Source organism: Neomonachus schauinslandi, chromosome 1 (assembly GCF_002201575.2).
Source record: "Neomonachus schauinslandi chromosome 1, ASM220157v2, whole genome shotgun sequence".
NCBI classification, from domain to species: domain Eukaryota; kingdom Metazoa; phylum Chordata; class Mammalia; order Carnivora; family Phocidae; genus Neomonachus; species Neomonachus schauinslandi.
This window is the reverse complement of record NC_058403.1, coordinates 66,347,702-66,366,296: the sequence shown is the minus strand read 5'-3', so window position 1 is coordinate 66,366,296 and position 18,595 is coordinate 66,347,702. Positions and strand designations below refer to the sequence as shown.

General features: G+C 50.1%; 1 protein-coding gene across 1 annotated transcript in view; it reads left to right on the top strand.

The window, feature by feature from the left end:
- Positions 1 to 18,595, top strand: part of SEMA5B (semaphorin 5B) — a 39,307-nt gene that overhangs the window by 7,236 nt on the left and 13,476 nt on the right. Inside the window, exons 3-10 of the mRNA XM_044914307.1 lie at positions 1,839 to 1,884; positions 12,207 to 12,269; positions 12,655 to 12,753; positions 13,296 to 13,509; positions 14,164 to 14,449; positions 16,776 to 16,911; positions 18,115 to 18,322; positions 18,421 to 18,590. Coding sequence (XP_044770242.1) covers positions 1,839 to 1,884; positions 12,207 to 12,269; positions 12,655 to 12,753; positions 13,296 to 13,509; positions 14,164 to 14,449; positions 16,776 to 16,911; positions 18,115 to 18,322; positions 18,421 to 18,590 — 1,222 coding nt within the window. The remainder of the gene's footprint in view (positions 1 to 1,838; positions 1,885 to 12,206; positions 12,270 to 12,654; positions 12,754 to 13,295; positions 13,510 to 14,163; positions 14,450 to 16,775; positions 16,912 to 18,114; positions 18,323 to 18,420; positions 18,591 to 18,595) is intronic.

Below are 18,595 nucleotides of genomic sequence, written 5' to 3'. Positions count from 1 at the left end.
CCAGAAAGTTCTAAAGCACCTATTCCTAAACACCTCAGGAACCAAAAGAGAAATGGCCAAAAGAAGATATTAGAAGGAAAGAAAGAAAATTCTTAGGGAAATCCAAGACTTTGGATTTGGATCTGCTTGACATTAATAAAGCCTCTTAAGATGCATCACACAATTCCCCTGTCTCCACAGGCCTGTGAAATGAGAAAGACAGGCATTCCGTTTCTCCATTTCACAGATGCAGACACTGAAGCTCCCAGAAGGTCCCCAGCAGGTAGCCGAGCTGGAATTCTCCCTGCCTCTGCTGCAGGGTCTACTCCGTGAGCCTACAGTCACTTCTGCATGGCATGCTGACCAGTGGCCCTGTCGCCCTCAAAGTCCATGCCTAGTCATAGTGGCCTTGTAGCTCCAGAGTCCAGGCAAAGCGGTGTCCTCCCCACCTGCCACTGTGAGTGCCCAAGGGGTGGTTAACAGATCACCACTGTTATCTAAGGGCTTTCAAACATTAACGCTGTTATTTTTAGAGCAGTTCTAGGTTCACAACAAACTTGACAGGAAGGTACATGTGTTTCCCACATACGTCCCGCTCCCACGCATGCATAGCCTCCCCCACCAGAGGGGTCCATTTGTTGCAATTAAAGAAGCACGCTGACACATCATTATCACCCAAAGTCTGTAGTCAACATCATGGTCTCTTGGTCTACATTCTGTGGGTTTGCACAAAGCTATACTGATATGTACCACCATTACGGTGTCATACAGAGTAGTTACTGCCCTAAAAATCTTCCGTGCTCCACCTGCTCATCCTCCCACACCACAAGCACTGGTCTTTCCATAGTTTTGCCTTTTCCGGAATATCATATAGTTGGACTCATACAGTATGTAGCCTTTTCAGATTGGCTTCTTTCACTTAGTATTATGCATCTAAGGTTGCTCCAGGTCTTCATGGCTTGATAGCTCACTTCTTTTTTGCTCTGAGGAATATTCTGTTACCTGGATACAGTTTATTTATCCGCTCACCTGCTGAAAGACCTCTTGGTTGCTTCCAAGTTTGGGCAATTGTGAATAAAGCTGCTATAAACATATGTGCAGGTTTTTGTGTGGACCTCTTTCCTTATTTAAGGTTTTTGAGCAGCCGGCTGATGTGATGGAAACAGCGTTTGAGGCAGATGAAGCTGGCAGCCCTGTGTGGGCTGGATGGTGCAGGACAGGAATTGGGAGGGGACGGAGGCGGTGATTTGGGCAAGAGGAGACACGGTGGTCCAGGGAGTGGCCGTGGGAAGGGCAGATCCAGAGTCCCTGCAGGAAGGACTGCAGGAGATGAGGAGGCAGACGGGACTTGGAGGGGCCCGAGGCGCCGTGTCGGGAGAGATGGCTGGCCTGTCTGAAGAGCGGAGTGGGTCGAGGTGGAAGGAAGGAGATGGCTTGTTTAGGCTCCTGCAGGAGCCTCCATGAGGCTTCAAGTTTACCAGAAGTGGGCTCCCTGGCGGGGAAGATGGTGGTGGGGCTGGTCCTGCCAGCACAGCTGGGGGAGGGGGGGCAGAGACAGTGTGGGCTTCGGAAGTAGACAAGTCCGCCGTTTAATCCCAACTCCTTCACCTACTGTCTCTGTGACTCGGACATTGATCCCACCTGTTTCCTCATCTGTAAATGAAGTTTTCTCTCTCTACTCCCGGGGTTGCTGGAAGGTTAAAGGAGCCAGTGGAGATGAAGCTCTCCCTGGGTTGGCCCACCATAGGCCCTCCACAGTCTGCACCCAGCCCCCCACAAAGCAGGAGCCAGGAAGCTGCTTCCTGGGGACCTGCCTGCAGAGCCAGCTTGACTTATGATTTTTGTCTCTGTTTTCACAGGAACTACCTCTTCAGACTCAGCCTTGCCAATGTTTCCCTCCTTCAGGTACATTTGCCTCCTTCCCTCCCCTCCCCTCCCCTCCCCTCCCCTTCCCTTTCCTGTGATTTCCCTGGTATTTGGGAGCTGGGGCTGGGGTAACACAGGAAGCAAGATTCAGAATTCAGCCCTTAGGGGCAAAACCAGGAGCCCCATGGGCATGGACTCAGGCTGGCTTCCAGGTAACTGCCGGGAAGGTAGCTGCAAGTGGGGTTGTGGTCACATAAACACGGAGGCACACACAGGGCGAACTGCATCATGCAGACGAACTGCACGATGCAGGAGGGAAGGAGCACCCGGGTGCGGGTGACCAGCTGGCCCTGTTTGCCTGTGAATGTGGGGCCCCAGGGTATAGGAATTATGGTGCTAAATCTGGAACAGTACTGGGCAAACTGGAATGGTTGGTCCTTCTAAGTCCTACACGGAGGTCTGAGTTTTGGCCTCAAGAGAAAGGGTATCCCTGGTTCCTTTCTTAGCTTGGCCTGAGTGATCCCATTCTAACTCAGCATTTTCACTGAGCTGTGATTGATTTATTATCTGCTGCCAAGAAGGATTCCCCAAGCATAATTCCCTAAGTGCTCTGGGAGGCATTTTAATGGGACTCCTTGATCCAGAACATTTATCCCAGATTGAGAAACATGCCAAACCACCTCTGCAGAGGCAGAACATTCTAGAGAAAAGAAGTCCATCTCTTCCTCAGTGAGGGGAAAGACTCAGTTCTTGTGTCTGGGAGGCTTGTGTGTTTATTGCATCGGAACTGGGGAGTGGGGGGGGGGGCGCTATAAGACAAGCAGAGGCTCTGCCCTCTAGAGCTCACAGTGTACCCAAGACAAGACGATGAGTGCTGCATTGGACCTTAGTACAGAACGGTTAAAGGAGGTGGTCAGGCGCTAGGCTGTTTGGTATAGGATTTCACTGCAAAGGGCATTTGGGGAAGGGGACACCTCCTTAGTGAGCTGTTGTGACATTCTGGTCTGATTTCTTCTAGCTGCACCTGGGTGTATATCCACAGGGACCATTGCAGCTGGTTGCCAGAGGGGAGGTATAAGGGAGCAGAAAAGTTCCGACCATCAGAAGGGAGGGGCCCAGAGGAACTAGAATAAATTGAAAGGAAAATGCCATTCATCTGTTTATGAGTCTATCTATCCTCCAGTCCTTACCTTAAGCAGCCAACCTGCCATCCATTCATCCAACCACCCACCCGATAAACATTTATTGAGTACCTACGGAAACCTGGGTTTAGTCCCAGGCATGGTACTAGGCATTTGAGATCCAAAGGTGAATCAGGCTTAGTCACTGGCCTCAGGAATAAGCAGATAAGGTTACAAATGATTCCCTGTCCTGGATGGGATTTCTGTGGCATGGTCCTGGGGTCTGGGCTATAGCAGCATCCGGTGGACTGCCAGCTTGGTCACAAGCAGCCCATACAGAACTTACTTACCATGTGACATCCATAGAAAATGAAGCCAAGATGCCAAGCACAGCAGGTCAGGGCCTGGGGGAAGTTGGTGCAGAGGTGGTTGGTTCAAAGTGGCTGGGAGGGAGTGGATCCAGGGGCCCTGCCCTGAGCTCAAGTGGTTGGCTTCCTTGGTTCCCAAGGTCTGCAAATGAAAGTCTTCTAGGAGCAGTAAAGTGGTCAAAGAGAGAAGGAGAAACGGATGCACAGAAATAAAAGCAATGCGGTGGGAAGCATGCAGGCAGGGTGAATGCTAGGTTCACCAGTGGCCCAGAGGCGCTAGGAACCCATCAGGCTCCGCTTGGTCAGCAAAGACTTCTCGGAAAGCTACCCTTGGGCTGGAGCTCGAAGGATGGGGGTTTGCCAGGCAGCTGACGGGGGAACACAAATGTGTGAGATAGCATGGAGTGCTGAGGGGCCCAGTGTGCAGGATCATGGGGTGTGAGTGGGAAAGGAGAAGGAGGTGAGGCCTGGGGAAAGAGAGGGGCCATACTGCAGAAAGTCTTCACTGCTGAGCAGAGGAGTCTATATTTTATTTTGAAGGCAATGGGGGGTCACTAAAGGGTTTTAAACAGAGAAGTGGCATGATCAGTTTTGGCGTTTAGATCACCTGGCCTGGTGCAGGGAATGGATTAGTGGAGGAGCCGGTTAGGGGGCAACTGCAATAGCCCAGGTGAGTGGTGGGGAAAATTGAACTAAGGCAGTGGAATGGGATGGAGAGAAGAAGGAGAAAGATCTTCAGGGGACAGAAACACACAGGGTCACAACATCAAACAACTCCAGGGCACACCTGGCATGGTCTTCTGCATAAAGGTGACCCCTAGAGTTGGGGAAGTTAGCAGCCCTGGAGGGCTTAGCCAAAGCCTTGGCCCCCAGTGGTGCCATCTAGGTTTCTGCCTTCCAGAGCTGGGTAGCATAAATCAGGTTGGGAATGGAGCTAGCCTGGCTCATGGCAGTGGTTCACCCTTGGTTGCCCACTAGAATTACCAGGAGATATTTAAAAAACACTGATGCCTGGGTCCCACCCTCAGAGATTCTGACTTGCTTGTCAGGGTACAGCTGGGCACTGGGATTTTCAAATCACAGGTGATTCCAGTGTGCAGCCAGATTTAGGAACCGCTGCTCTAGGAGCTCAGTATCGTTTCTGTAGGTGTTGCCCAGCTGGTTTGGCATCCCAGGTGTCCTTGACAACTGGCCCGCCGGTCCCAGGTCCCACACCTGATCAGATGTTAGGACTCTCTGGCTTGCTGATGAGGCCTGGCATTGGGCTTATCCCTCTCTGTGTTGATCTGGCCTCAGCCCTAGGAAGATATCTTAATGCCACCCCCGTAACTCACACTGGGGGCTCACACTGGGGGCGGGGGCTCAACTGCAGCACCTTCTCTGAAGGGCGCTACAAATCAGCCACAAGTGGACCAGGAATTGGTTTTACCACCTTCCCAGGGTGTCTCTTTGGGGCCTGAGCTCAGGAGTCCAGAGTGGATTCTCCATGACAGAACTAAGGAGAGGAATAAATACTTTTCATGCCCACATCCCCACTGTAGTGGGGACCATCTGGCCACAAAGCGGAGAGAGGGAGAGAAGTTGGAGTGGGCTGTCTAGCATTCCCTGGAGAGGCTGGGGGTGAACCCCGGCCTCCAGTCCCCTGGTCTGTCATCTGGCCCGGTGAAAAAGCCGTGACTTTTGACCACAGAAGCCTGACCTCAGCAAGTGCCCTTCCATTGCCCTCTCTGGGACTTTGGGTCTCTGCTTATAAGCTTTCAGTCTGCAGCATCTGCTATCACAAGTGGCTCAGGGCAACCGAGTGCTAAAATGGAGCTGACCACTGCCCATACCACAGGAGGAGGTAGGGCCCAGCCCCCCACCCCCACCCCAGCTTCCTCTACTCTCCATACTGCCCCGCGGTATGCATGGTTCCAACTCTCCTTTACAGCCAACTGATCCTCCCACTGGCCCCAAGGTAGGATTTAACCAAACTTAAAGCTCAATGCTTTATTGATAATTTAAATAATTAAAGAATAATCTAAATAGAGTTTATGCAAACCAGCGTCCATTAAAAGGACTTTTAAGTACCTAACCCCTATTAAACAATTTATATAAACGACTATTCCTTCAGGAAAATCGAAATGCTGAGCCTCCTCCCCAATTCTCCAAGCACTAAAGGGAGGGGAGATGCGTGAAGCAGCACAGAGGGCTGTGTGTGTGTGTGTGTGTGTGTTTACTCATGCTTGTAGACAGGGAAGGGAAGTCAAATCAGCTCATCTGTGATGGCTATTTATCAGTGTAACTTAAACTGGTTTGGGGAAAGAAAAGGTGACCAGTGGTCAAGAGTGTCAGGGGGATGCTGTGTGATGAGCTAACTTGGATTTGGCAATTTTCTGACCTTTGCCAGAGAGCTTCCAGGGGATGAGGTGACTAGAGGCCTAATTGCAATGGATTTATGATCTTGGGCTACCAGATGTCCTGAAAGTGCAGAAACACAGACTGTTCTGCACATACGAGTCAGGGCACATATGGGGCTTTGTTGGGCCTTGGCAGACAATGAAGCTGATTCTGAGCTCTCTTCTAGTTATCGCTACATTCTCCAAGCTAGTCTGACGACTCTCAAGTTATTTGAAATCTAACCTCTGCTGAATGGTGGACTTAATGCTCAGAAGATGTTTTAGTGTTGAGCCATTGTCACTGGCATCCAGGGGAGGTGCTGAGTCTGCAAGGAGATTTCTCCAGTTCCTGGCCAACTCACCTGTTCTCTCCCATAGCAGAAAACCATGCAGTTTCTAGAGATTGCCATACTGGAATTTCTGGAACAGTCCTAGTTTAAAGCTTTATGCATGGCAGATTGATTGATCATACATGTCTATCTCCACTTCTTCACAAAAACCCACTAAAATGACGGTGAGGAATTTTTAAAGGTTCAGATCCGCAATGACAGAGAGACATCAATGGAGAAGAGATTAAACACATTTTAGGGAGATGGAACGTGGATGGACAGTCATAACTGACAGAGGAAAATATGCCAGAGAAGTAAGCTGAACCCCCCCAGAAGGGCTCAGAAATTGGGATGTTAGGTATTGAGGAATGTGAGGATGGGGTATAAAGATAAGGGGGAAATCGTTGAAATTGTCTAAATTGAGAGGTAGGAATCCAGGGCTCCTATCCCATCCCACATAGCAATCCCTTCATCCATTTTACCCCTCCCCCAACAAAGGGAGACTAAGACCCTTTCTCTAAAGAGCTAACTGGTGAGTCTCCAAATTTAAGACTCCAAGAAAGCTAAAGGACACTAATGGGGTATGGGGCTAAAACAGTGTTTCTCTTCTTTCTCTCTCTGTGTGATTTATTTATTGAAGAAACCTGGTCATTTATCCTATAGTCTGGATTCTGCTGATTGCAATCCAAGTGGTACATTTTACCATTTTCCTCTGTTCTCTGCATCATCTGTAAATTGATTGCTAGATCTAAAGACTTTATTCAGTTTAGATTCCAGCAAGATTGCTCACTTCAAGGGATTATTGTGTACTTTTTTTAGGATGCACATAGTATTCTGGTTTTTTTCCAATGTTAGCAGCCACTGATGATTGTTTCTCAGATCCATTAATTCTGTAGGTGTTACAATGTATGAGCTGGACTTTTACAAAGAAAAACTTCTCATCTCCTATTTGGTTACCCAACCATATAGTCATATAGGAAAGGCAGGATAAATGTTTGATACTCTTTCTTTTTTTACCACGTTTTAAAGAATGAGCAGTTTTGCTAGTGTCTGTCAATGCTCAATCTGTCAATGATGATCAGTTAATTTTATTATTTTATTATTATTACAAACTCAAAATGGCTTTAAACATTGTTGAGTGTGTTTCAATCCATTGTAGTTATCTTTCATGACTATCCCATCTCTGCCAGTAGGGGGCCTCTTCAAGTTGGTTCCTGGGTCCTTTGACATGAGGACCCTGGTTGCCTTTGGTTGCTGTTGGGTGTGAGGTGTGAGGAGGTGTTCCAGACTCACCTTGTTGTACATTTCCTAACCCCAGCCCTGGAATCAGCCATTACTCTAAGATGCCGGTTCCTTTCAGTGGGAAATGGCTAGTTGATTTATTTTTAAATATAAAGAAATAGCCAAAAATCACCAGACCTATCAGGAAAGCCTCTAAAGTAAAAGAGAAAGATCAAATCAAACAAGCAAACAGAATGAAGAAACCTGTGAGAAAACAGGGACAATAAGAGAAATATAAGAAAACATTTTTAAAAATTAATTAGAAAAAAATGAATGGAATCTTCTGAGATATAAAAATGTATTGTTTTATAAAACAAATTAAAACTGTGGAACTGAAAAATGTGATTGGGGAAATAAAAATTGAATTGAAGGATCAAAAGATGAGGTTGAAGAAAAATCTCCCAGAAATTAGAACAACAACAACAAAAAATAAGAAACTAAGAACCAGGGAGAAATAACAGAAAATTAGAGGATCAACACACAAGGGCCAACAGTTGACTGGATTAATGAGCTACAAAAAAAAGAACAGAGGAAAAGGTGAGGAAGAAATTAAAGATGAAATTACATAAAGAATATCTGCCAACACAGAGCATGAGTCTTCACATTGAAAGGGCTGAATGGGTTCCCAAAAGGGACATGCACTAAGGCACATCAGTGTGAAATTCAGGATATTGTTATGAAAGAGAAGATCCAAAATGCTTCTAGAGTCTAAAGAAAAAGAAAATGGTCATTAGAAAAGTTGGGGAATAAGAATTACATCAAACTGTGGGGTGCCTGGGTGGTTCAGTCAGTTAAGTATCTAGCTCTTGATTTTGGCTCAGGTCATGATCTCAGGGTCATGAGATCCAGCCCTTCATCTGGCTCCATGCTGAGCGTGGAGCCAGATTCTCTCCCTCTCCGTCCCGATCTCCTCAAAAAAAAGAAAAGAAAAGAATTACATCAGACTTCTCATAGCAACACTGGAATCTAGGAGACATTGGAAGAATAAATGCCTTTAAAATTCTGAGTGAAGATTATTTCCAACCTAGAACTCTGTATAAAAGCTATCAATCAAGTATGAAGATAGAATGAATCAAACATGCAAGAATTTTAAAAAATTGAACTACCATGGGGCGCCTGGCAGGCTCAGTCAGAAGAGCATGTGGCTCTCGATCTCAGGGTCGTGAGTTTGAGCCCCATGTTGGGTGTAGAGATTACTTAAATAAATGAATAAATAAAAAGTTTTAAGAAATTGATCTACTATGTTCCTTTTCTTAGGAGGATACTGGAGATGTTTCACCAAAATAAGCAAGTAAATCAAAAAAATGGGAAACATGGGATTTAGCAAAAAGGAAAGGAGAAAAGGTAAGTCCCAGGATAACAGCCAAATAGGAGGCCCCAGGAGCAACCAGTCCACACTGGGACAGGAGCCTGGAGGCTGGGGCAGGAGGGAGAGGACAGGAACGAATGGATGATCAGAGCTATTTGTGTTTACAGTTAGTAAATGATACTGAGATGGATTTGTAACACCTGTTGGACATTTGGGAAAAAATTAGTGGTAAGTACGTTGCAAAACAAGCAAATGAAGAAAATCAAGGCATTATTCAGTCCAGGAAAAACAAAAACTTGGTCAAGGAGGAAACCGCATCAGAATAGGCATTATTTTATGGATTCTTAGATGCACATTTTGACATTTTAATGAGTCTGAAATCAGGCCATGTCTTTCGGTTGATGGCATCTTAGTCACCGTCAACCAGACTGCCGTCCTGATTGACTTGTCCTTGCCTATACAGGTGTGAACTTGGTCATTATCCTGATGACAGCAACCCATTAACATTTCAGGCCACAAACCATTTTAGGATCATATGAGGGGGAAATATGAGTCCTGATTTTTTGGAAAACCTTCTGTGGACACCTTCTGGTAAGACCAAGAAAGTACCAGCATCCAAACTTGCAGAATGGGATCCATAGCTCAGAAGAAAATTCCGGAGACCAGAGTGGAATACGCCTTAAGAATTGCTGCATCACTGAAGCCCTGGGTGGTTCAAAAAAATGATCCTCTAAAGCAAGCAAACATAACAAAACAAATGAGCACTAACAACTGGAAAGTGACTCAGAAGAGGCAAACTGAATTCAAGAAGGTTTAAGAATACTTTATTGGGCTTGTTTCCATTTTTCTTCTTTGTACACACAAGATTGATAGATGATAAAAATTGTATGTCTAAATAAGAGCACTTTTGATAAGTTTACATTAAAAATTTAAGTAATAACAATCTGATTGGCAGTATATTTTCTTCCTTGGTGTTTCATATTACAATCAACTGTGTTTTATATTCAGCGAAATACAGGGTACTGGTTGGTAGTAGTGAACAATTTTTATATATTCATAATAAGGTAAATACCAATGTTGATTTTAATTTAAAAATAATTATATTAACATTTTAAATACTTCATATTACATAATTACAATGGGAGGATGGGGAGAAGGGAAATGTAGGTGTGCTTTGGGGTGGGGGAGAATGGGATGGGTGATTGGGAAAAATCTTTACCTCCATATCAGGAAGTCAGAAGAGAAAGTCTGAGATTGATACATATTTTTGAGAAATGGGATTAAAAAATTAAATTAAATTAAAAGAAATTCTATTAAAACAAACACACACAGAGAAAAAGCTAAAAGCATTGAAAGTGGTTGTCCTTAGGAAATGGGATGGGTGGAGGAGGAGTGGGTTGCCGGTTGGTTTTTTTTTTAATAATTTTTTCATATCATTGACTTTTTCAACTCTGTACATCATTACTTGGATATAAATAATTTTTTAAATAAAATAAAAATTTTAAAAATGCCTCAAACAAGCCTGTTCTGTGCTGTTACCATTTTAAATATACATATCCTTTTCAGGCCATATGTTCTAACTTTGGGCTTGAGAAATCTATTCACTGTGAGAAGCTGCAGGATGTAACAGAGAGCTCAGCTCTGGTGTTAACTGTCTGGGTTTGCATCTTAGGCTTGTTGCTTATTAGCTTTGTGACCTTGGGTGAATTGCTCAACTTCTCTGAGCTTCATTTTCCTCACCTGTAAAATGAGCAAAAGTCTACATGTTTCACTGGCGGTGAGGATCCAAGAGAGAGGTGCTGTCAAGTCCGTGGCACAGTGCCTGTCTGGGTGTTCAGCTCAGGGGAACTTGAACTGCTTTTGATTGTGCACAACTGTCCCACTGACCCAGCCAGTGGAACTCCCACCCCCTTATGAGCAAGACCCCTTTGCCCACCAGCCCCCAGCCCCCCTCAGCCACCCACTGTCTGGAGCTTCAGGCCCGGCCCTCTGCAGTGTCTGTGGTACAGTGTCTGTGGGCCATTGCTCTTGTCGGCCTCAGGGGCCCCAGAGTTGCTTGTTTCTGTCCCTCTTTCCTCTCACATCAGACTCAGCCATGGAGCTGATGGGGTCCTGAGGATCACAATGCCTCCATTGTTCCTGTCCAGATAAACCCCATGGCTCTGAGGCCAGATGCCAGGGGTCCTTTGCCCTCCAAGGTCTGGGAGCAGAGGCCTGCCTGAGCTCCAGGCTTGGCGTGGCAGGAGGAGCCCAGCCTGCTCAGAGGGCCGATGGAGGCATGTGCAACTTGTTCCCCCCGCTCCTGAATCCAGGCTCTGCAGGAGTCAGCCCTCCCTCTGCCCCACAAAGCAGCCATCTTGGAGCTGTGCATGGACAGCAGCCTGCAGCTTCCTCCCCCAGCACCCTTCTCCTCCCACATCCCGGCCCTGGAGCTCTGCAGGCAGGGACTTCGTGGCTAGGAGGAGCTTTGTGAGAAATTAAAAGCAGGTTGGCTTTTTTGTTGTTGTTGTTTCCCGTTTGGATAGAAGACCTGCTTGCTCAGGGCTCCCTCTCCCAGGACAGGCAGGCAGTTCTTGTTTATACATGTGACCCAGAAATCTTAATGAGCCACACACCAGGGCTGTTGACATTGCCTGGACATGGAGGGTAGCGCTCCCCCCTGCAGCTGCTCTTCAGAGGCTGGGAGGGCTGTGAGAGAGTAGAGACAGAATAGGTGAAGAGGAAGGGGGGTTCCTAGGCAGGGACCAGCCCTTTCCTAATGTCATGGACACTTGGGAACACGAGTCCCTGAGTGAAAGCTGCATCCCCAAGCACCCCATGGTGCACCCCACGATAGAGCGTGAGTCATGCTACGAGGGAAGCAGACAGCACAGCGTTAGGGAGGCGTAGCAATTACAAAATGGGAAGCCCAAGGTTCTGAGACAGTGGGATAAAGAGAAAAAACACACAGAGCCTTTGAATCAAGAATGTGGGTTCCAGTCCTTGCTCTACCACATGGCAGCAGCAAGCCACGCAGAATCTGAGTTTCTTCACCCGTTAAGGGGGAAACAAAACAAACAAACAAAAAACCACTTTGCAGGGTAATAGTGGGAAAATTAAATAGATCTGTCTCTAAGGTTTGCAAATCTAGCCTTTCCTCCCTCCCTGCCTCCCACTCATTTGAGGGACATCTGGCACATAATGGAGGCACGTTTTCCATCTCCCACTCTGGGTCTGGGGTGGTCCTGAAGGTCCTCCTTGGCCACTTGCAGCTCTCTGGCTGACCTGGGGAAGGAAAGATGGGAAGGTCCCAGGACAGAGCTGCATGGGGATAGTTCAGCATGAAGACATTGTTACTGCCGGCCTCCCTGACCCAAGCAGTGGGGACGGTGTTGGATTGAGGGGCCATCCTCCTTAGGGTCTCTGAGTGAGGAGATCTGGCAGGCCTCTGAGTCCACGTGGATGTAGTGAGGGGAGCCCTTACCCTGCTGGCTGTCATTGACCCTTTCCCAGCATCCGGTCCCCTCCCAGCCCTGACTGCTGCCCGCCTGGCGATGAGTGGCACAGTGTGTGATGTCTGTGTGCCCCTCCTACAGGCCACGGAGTGGGCCTCCAATGAGGACACGCGCCGCTCCTGCCAAAGCAAAGGGAAGACTGAGGTATGTGGCTCCCATGGTCCAGGGGCCTGGCTTAGAGCTGGCAAGAGGCTTGTGGTTGTGGGGATGGAGGGGCACCTTGTGGGCACAGGGCCGCCTGCGGGAGAGGCCCAGCCTGCAGGTGCGTGGCGGGGAGAGCTCTGGGTGCAGGTAAGGATACAGCGCTCAGCATCGGGGTGGGCAATGAGGCAGCAGGTTGGCCTGCGGGTCGGGGGGATGTGTGAGGGGAGGGGATGTCTACAGAGGCAACCTGAACTTCAGAGCAGGGCATATTGGGGGCAGAGGGGACTGTTCTCAAATGTTTGTGGTGCAGTGGTGTGAAGGAAGACACCCAGACCCACATGTGGTGGCCCTGTCCCTCTCTTACTTCTCTATCACTATGCTTTAGGAGGAGTGTCAGAACTACATGCGAGTCCTGATTGTCACTGGCCGGAAAGTGTTCATGTGCGGGACCAATGCCTTTTCCCCGGTGTGCTCCAGCAGACAGGTGGGGCCCCCTCAGGGTAAGGCAGACTAAAGAGGGCATGGAGAGATTCTCTCACCCAGGCACCACACAGCCTTGGAGTGGCGTAGCCAAATTTAGTAAAAACAAAAAAAACCCAAAACAGAAAAGAATGCCCAGTTAAATTTAATTTCAGATAAACAACAAATTATATTTTAGCATAAGTATATCCCATGCAAGCTTTGGGACATACTTATGCTAAACAATTATTCATCGTTCATCAAAATTCAAATGTAACTGGGTCTGCTGTATTTTATCAGTCAACCTCACCTTGGAGGGTCCTGACTGGGGGGGAGTGTGCAGGGAACAGAGGCTGATGGAGCTCCTGGCACAACCTCCTCCCTCCATGATGGCGGCTCCCTCAGAGGGACTGTGAGGTGGGGGAAGTGAGGAGGAGGTTGGAGACAGGGAGAGGCTCAGAGACACCAGGGACCCAGGAGGAAGCAAACTCGGGTTCAGGGGGGCGGGGGAGAACAGGCAGCCCCTGGGTCTCAGGGAAAAGTGCCCCTATCTCCCCGTGTCCCCAGGTGGGGAACCTCAGCCGGACCATAGAGAAGATCAATGGTGTGGCCCGCTGCCCCTACGACCCACGCCACAACTCCACAGCTGTCATCTCCTCTCAGGGGGAGCTGTACGCGGCCACCGTCATTGACTTCTCAGGGCGGGACCCCGCCATCTACCGCAGCCTAGGCAGCGGGCCACCACTGCGCACCGCCCAGTATAACTCCAAGTGGCTCAATGGTAAGGGGGCACGGCCCCGGGGGTGGGGGTTCTCCTGCCAGCCAGCCTACCCTGAGCCCTATCAATCCTCCTTCCTGCCCCGCCTCTGAAAGGGATCACACTGGCTTCCTCAGGAGGCCCAGAATCGGGGAAATGTTTGCCCAAGGACCGGAGTACACTGGAGATGGACTCCAGATGAAATGACAGATGTACCCAGAACAAATGGAGGGGAAGCGATGAGGGCAGAGGAAGAGTTGGGAATTCATTAGGAGGAAGGGTTATAGGAAAGAAGAGGTTGGGAGAGGGTGGTAGGAGTTTCCTTTCCCTTGGAGCTGAATTCCTGCTTCTCCACTGATCGGCTGTGTGGCTTTGAGCAAGTACTTGACCTCTCTCTGCCATAATGTTCTCATCCGTAATCAGAGGATAATCGTAGTACTTACCTCGTAGGTTGTTATGAGGATCACAGAAAGTACTTATAATAATGTCTGGTAGGCAGTGAGTGCTCAGTAGCACAGATTAACTATTACTATAACTTCGTAGTGGAGGTGGGAACAGGGTTAGGTCAGCAAACTGTCCAAGGGTGTCAGGATGCGCATCTGGGAAAACGGAAGTCAACTCTGTCCCCTTCCTCCCCGCTGGCCCGACCCACCCCTTTGTTCCTCTCCTGCCCCCCAGAGCCAAACTTCGTGGCAGCTTACGATATTGGGCTGTTTGCATACTTCTTCCTGCGGGAGAACGCGGTGGAGCACGACTGCGGACGCACCGTGTACTCTCGGGTGGCCCGAGTGTGCAAGAATGACGTGGGGGGCCGCTTCCTACTGGAGGACACATGGACCACGTTCATGAAGGCCCGGCTCAACTGCTCCCGCCCAGGCGAGGTCCCCTTCTACTACAATGAGCTGCAGAGTGCCTTCCACCTGCCTGAGCAGGACCTCATCTACGGGGTCTTCACTACCAACGTGTGAGTCCCTGGCCCTCTGCTATCCCGTCCCTGCCTCGCGGACTGGAGGGCATGGGCAGGTCCCTCTCTGGGCCCCTGTTTCTCCTTCTGTAAAATGGGGAGTGCAGCCGGTCTTCAGGGTAAACTTGCTCGCATATCACACACTCCTTACTTGGCTGTGGCTTGCTGCCTCTGGAGGAGTAAGCACTTGTTCTGGATTGCTGTGAAGGGCAGGCCAAGGCCAGATCTGAAGAAAGTAAACAGAGCTGGATTATGGCTCTGTGCAGGAAGAAATTGCTGTGGTGAAAGGAAAATAGCCTGCCTTGGATGAGTGGATGGCAGCCCCGGGAGGGTCCAGGAGCAGCTGCCTACGGGCAAGCTCAGAGAGAATTCTCTCCAGTCCCTTCCAACCTCAGGACTCCATGATCCTGCTAAATCTAACCAGCAGAGCCTCCTGGCAGTCCTGACGGCACTGGGAGACACAGGCTGGGAATCAGAGCCCCTTTTGTTTCCTGGGTGTATGTAAGGAAGGGTAGCCCTCACGGAGATCACGAGGCCCCCCTCCCCCCACCTCCTCCTGTGTAAAGGCTGACCCAATCAGGTGATTTCATGTACAAAATGCTGAACGGGCAGCAGAGACCGAGGAACACGTTTGTTGTACAGGATGCTGGGCGAGGTTCTTTGTGAGGACCTCGGAAACATATGAGCCTAGAGTGCTGTGTGCTGACGCTGGGCCCCAGGTAGCAGGGACTGGAGGAGGGCCATGCTAGCTATAGCAAGCACAGTCTGAGAGGAGGGACAGGGATGAGAGCAAAACTGGGAAACAGGAGCAGAGAGGCCATCCAAGGCGAGGGGATACCCGTCCATCGCAGCCCACGCAGGCCATGAGCTGACAGCCAGGAACTATGACCAGCCAGGCAGTCAGCACAAGATAGTGGGCAGTCATGAGCAACAGGCAGGAGCTGCTAGAGAGGCACCAGGGGGAAATGATGACAGTGGTATGGATTGGAAATAGTTTCTGTATTGTGTGCCTTCTCCACGCCAGGTGCTTGTCACGGTGGGGGAGGGAGGGAAGCACGGGTGCCAGTGAGCAAAAGCAGACCTGGCTTTGCCCTTAAGGAGCTTACCTTCTAGAAATAGTGGTTATTAAACACCCAATTTTAACTGTGATAAATGCTACAAAGGGAAAGGGCAGTGTGCAGGGAAGCCTCTACCAGTATGGAGGGGTAGTGATCAGGGAAGACTTCCAGTAGGAAGTGACATCTACTGGATAAATGGGAGTTAACTAGGGGAGAGGAGCATTCCAGCCCGAGGGAAGAACACACACAGAGCTTCGGAGTGGAAAGACAGAAATGTTTGAGGAACTTACTGGAGACCAGTGTGGCAGGAGCCTGGAGGGTGAGGAAGAGGAGAAACAGGAGAGGAGGCTGAGGGGCTAGGATGGGAAGAATTACGTCCTTACAGACTGCTCAAGGGTTTTGATCTTTATTCTAAGAGCAAGGAGAAATTATTGAAGGGCGTGAAGCTGGCCAGAGACCAGCTTGGATGCGCATTTTGAACTGTTCCCTGTGGCTGCTCTGTGGAGAATGGATTAAAGGAGGCTGGACAGGCTGTAGGAAGGCCAGCCACGAGATCAGCACAGCATCCAGCCAGAGATGATGGGGGCCGAGGCCAGGCAGAAAGGGCAGGGAGGGTGATGGACACATTTGGGAGAGGGTCTAAATGCCGAGAACAGAACTGGAAACATTTGGCTGAGTGGTATGGGCTCTGTGACCCGTTCACATCAGACTCCTAGAAACCCCTGATCCCGGGACTGAACGGGTCTTAGAGGTCACCCGGCTCAGGGTGTTGTGGGCTGGGCAGCATGAATCAGGGGTTTGATAACCAGCTTGAAGGGTAAAATAAAATGAAGAAAGCAGAATAAAATGGAATAAAAATAGCGGAGTACAATGCATTTAGTAAGGGTATTGTTTCATGAAAATTCTTTATAAATGTGTGTTCTCGGGGGCGTGTTATTCGGAGTTGTAATATGAAGTATATTTCTGACAGTGGGCTCTGGACTAAGTGTTTGAAAAACACTAAATTTATTTGACCCTCCCACTGGAGAAGGGAAAGGGATGAGGAAGTAGCACAGAATGATCCCCCAGGGCTTCTCATCAGTGGGCCTTTCCCAGAGTGTCCAGAGTGTGAGGACCGCACCCTCCTTCCGTGGGGAAAGCACTGGGCTTGTGCTAGGCCCTCAGCAAGCCTTGGAACTGTGCCGCACAGTGCCTGGACGGCCGGCTGTGGGGCTTAAGGGACCAAGGCCCGCAGGGAGGGCGGCACCCCACCACCTCTTGTCTTTCAGAAACAGCATCGCCGCTTCTGCTGTCTGCGCCTTCAACCTCAGTGCCATCTCCCAGGCTTTTAATGGCCCATTTCGCTACCAGGAGAACCCCAGGGCTGCCTGGCTCCCCATCGCTAACCCCATCCCCAACTTCCAGGTATAGCTTCTCCTCCTCTTTCCCTCTCCTCACAGGCCAGCTTTTCCTAGATGACCAGCCCCCCAGTTGATTCCCAGCTGCTTAGCACAAACACCAAACCTGTCCCAGCTGGTCTGCACCCATCTGTGAGGCCTGCGATAGTTCGCTAAGATGGTGGAGTGAGAACGGGAGAGTGGGTGGGATGCAGAGCAAGGGAGCCTACTCTGAGCCATCTCTAAATGTGACTTCACACCTCCAGGGAGACTCAATATAGGAAACTAGGAGAGCACTCACAAGCTGTCTGGTCAAAACTGAGGGATTTTAGCTGGAGTTTGCTTGCAGTCTACCTAGCCTGGGTATTAATTCCTGGAGGGTCTGAGTGACAGGAGGGGTCAGGGCCCAGCCATGGATGATGTGAGCATCCCCTGGTGCTATGATGGAGAAGAGGAAAGAGCCCTGAGGCAAAGGAAGCTAATGATGGTCAACCTTCAAATCCATCAACTTCCTGCCCACGGGGCAGTATGGAGCATGGGAAGACCTCAGGCTTTGCAGTGGGATCATCCTGACCCAGATATAGCTCTCCCTCTGTGTGACCTTGACCTGGGTCAAGTCACCCAACCTCCCGGAGTCTCTTTACCCTTATCTGGGACTAGGGATAATACTCTTGACCTCAAAGATAACTGTAAGGGTTAAATATGTGCCTGACACAGTGCCTGGGATGTAGTAAGTGCTCCATACACGGCAGTGGCCCTCCAGCTTAGGTTTGGAAGGAGTAAGAAAGAACTTTGAGCTGGTAGGAACACGAGAGAGGGAAGGCAGGTTGTGGCCCAACATGGGGGAGGAGCACCTACAGCAACAGCATAAAATCACACCACACTTGTTATCCACACTCCAATGATTCATTTTTAGATAACCCAGCCCCTTTTTCATCTCTCCCGCCCCCCCTTCACCATCCCCCGCAGGTCCCTCCTCCCCATCTTCCCAGCCTCATTTCCCCTTAGTTCTTAGAGGCATCTCTTCCCCCCCACCCCCCCCCGCCCCGCCCCGCCCCAAGGGGTTGCAGGGAACGCAGCGGGGATGTTGGGGGTGGGGGGCCGGGATCGGGTAATCACGACCTGCCCGTGGCCGCCTGGGTTATGATGAGGAAGGAGAGGGATAGGGGACTGGGCAGCCCGGCAGCTGGGCACGCGTGACTCCCCCCCTCCCTCCCCCCCCCCCCGGTAGTGCGGCACTCTGCCAGAGGTGGGCCCCAATGAGAACCTGACGGAGCGCAGCCTGCAGGACGCTCAGCGCCTGTTCCTGATGAGCGAGGCTGTGCAGCCGGTGACACCCGAGCCCTGTGTCACCCAGGACAGCGTGCGCTTCTCACACCTCGTGGTGGACCTGGTGCAGGCCAAGGACACGCTCTACCACGTGCTCTACATCGGCACGGGTGAGCCCTCGCCGCCCAGCCTGGCCCCGGGTGGGGAGGAGGTTGAGGGGCGGGGGCGGGGCGGGGCCTTCAAGGCCCCCCTCGTCCGGCCCCTCCAGAGTCGGGCACCATCCTGAAGGCACTGTCCACGGCGAGCCGCAGCCTCCGCGGCTGCTACCTGGAGGAGCTGCACGTCCTGCCCCCCGGGCGCCGCGAGCCCCTTCGCAGCCTGCGCATCCTGCACAGCGCCCGCGCGCTCTTCGTGGGGCTGAGCGACCGCGTGCTGCGGGTCCC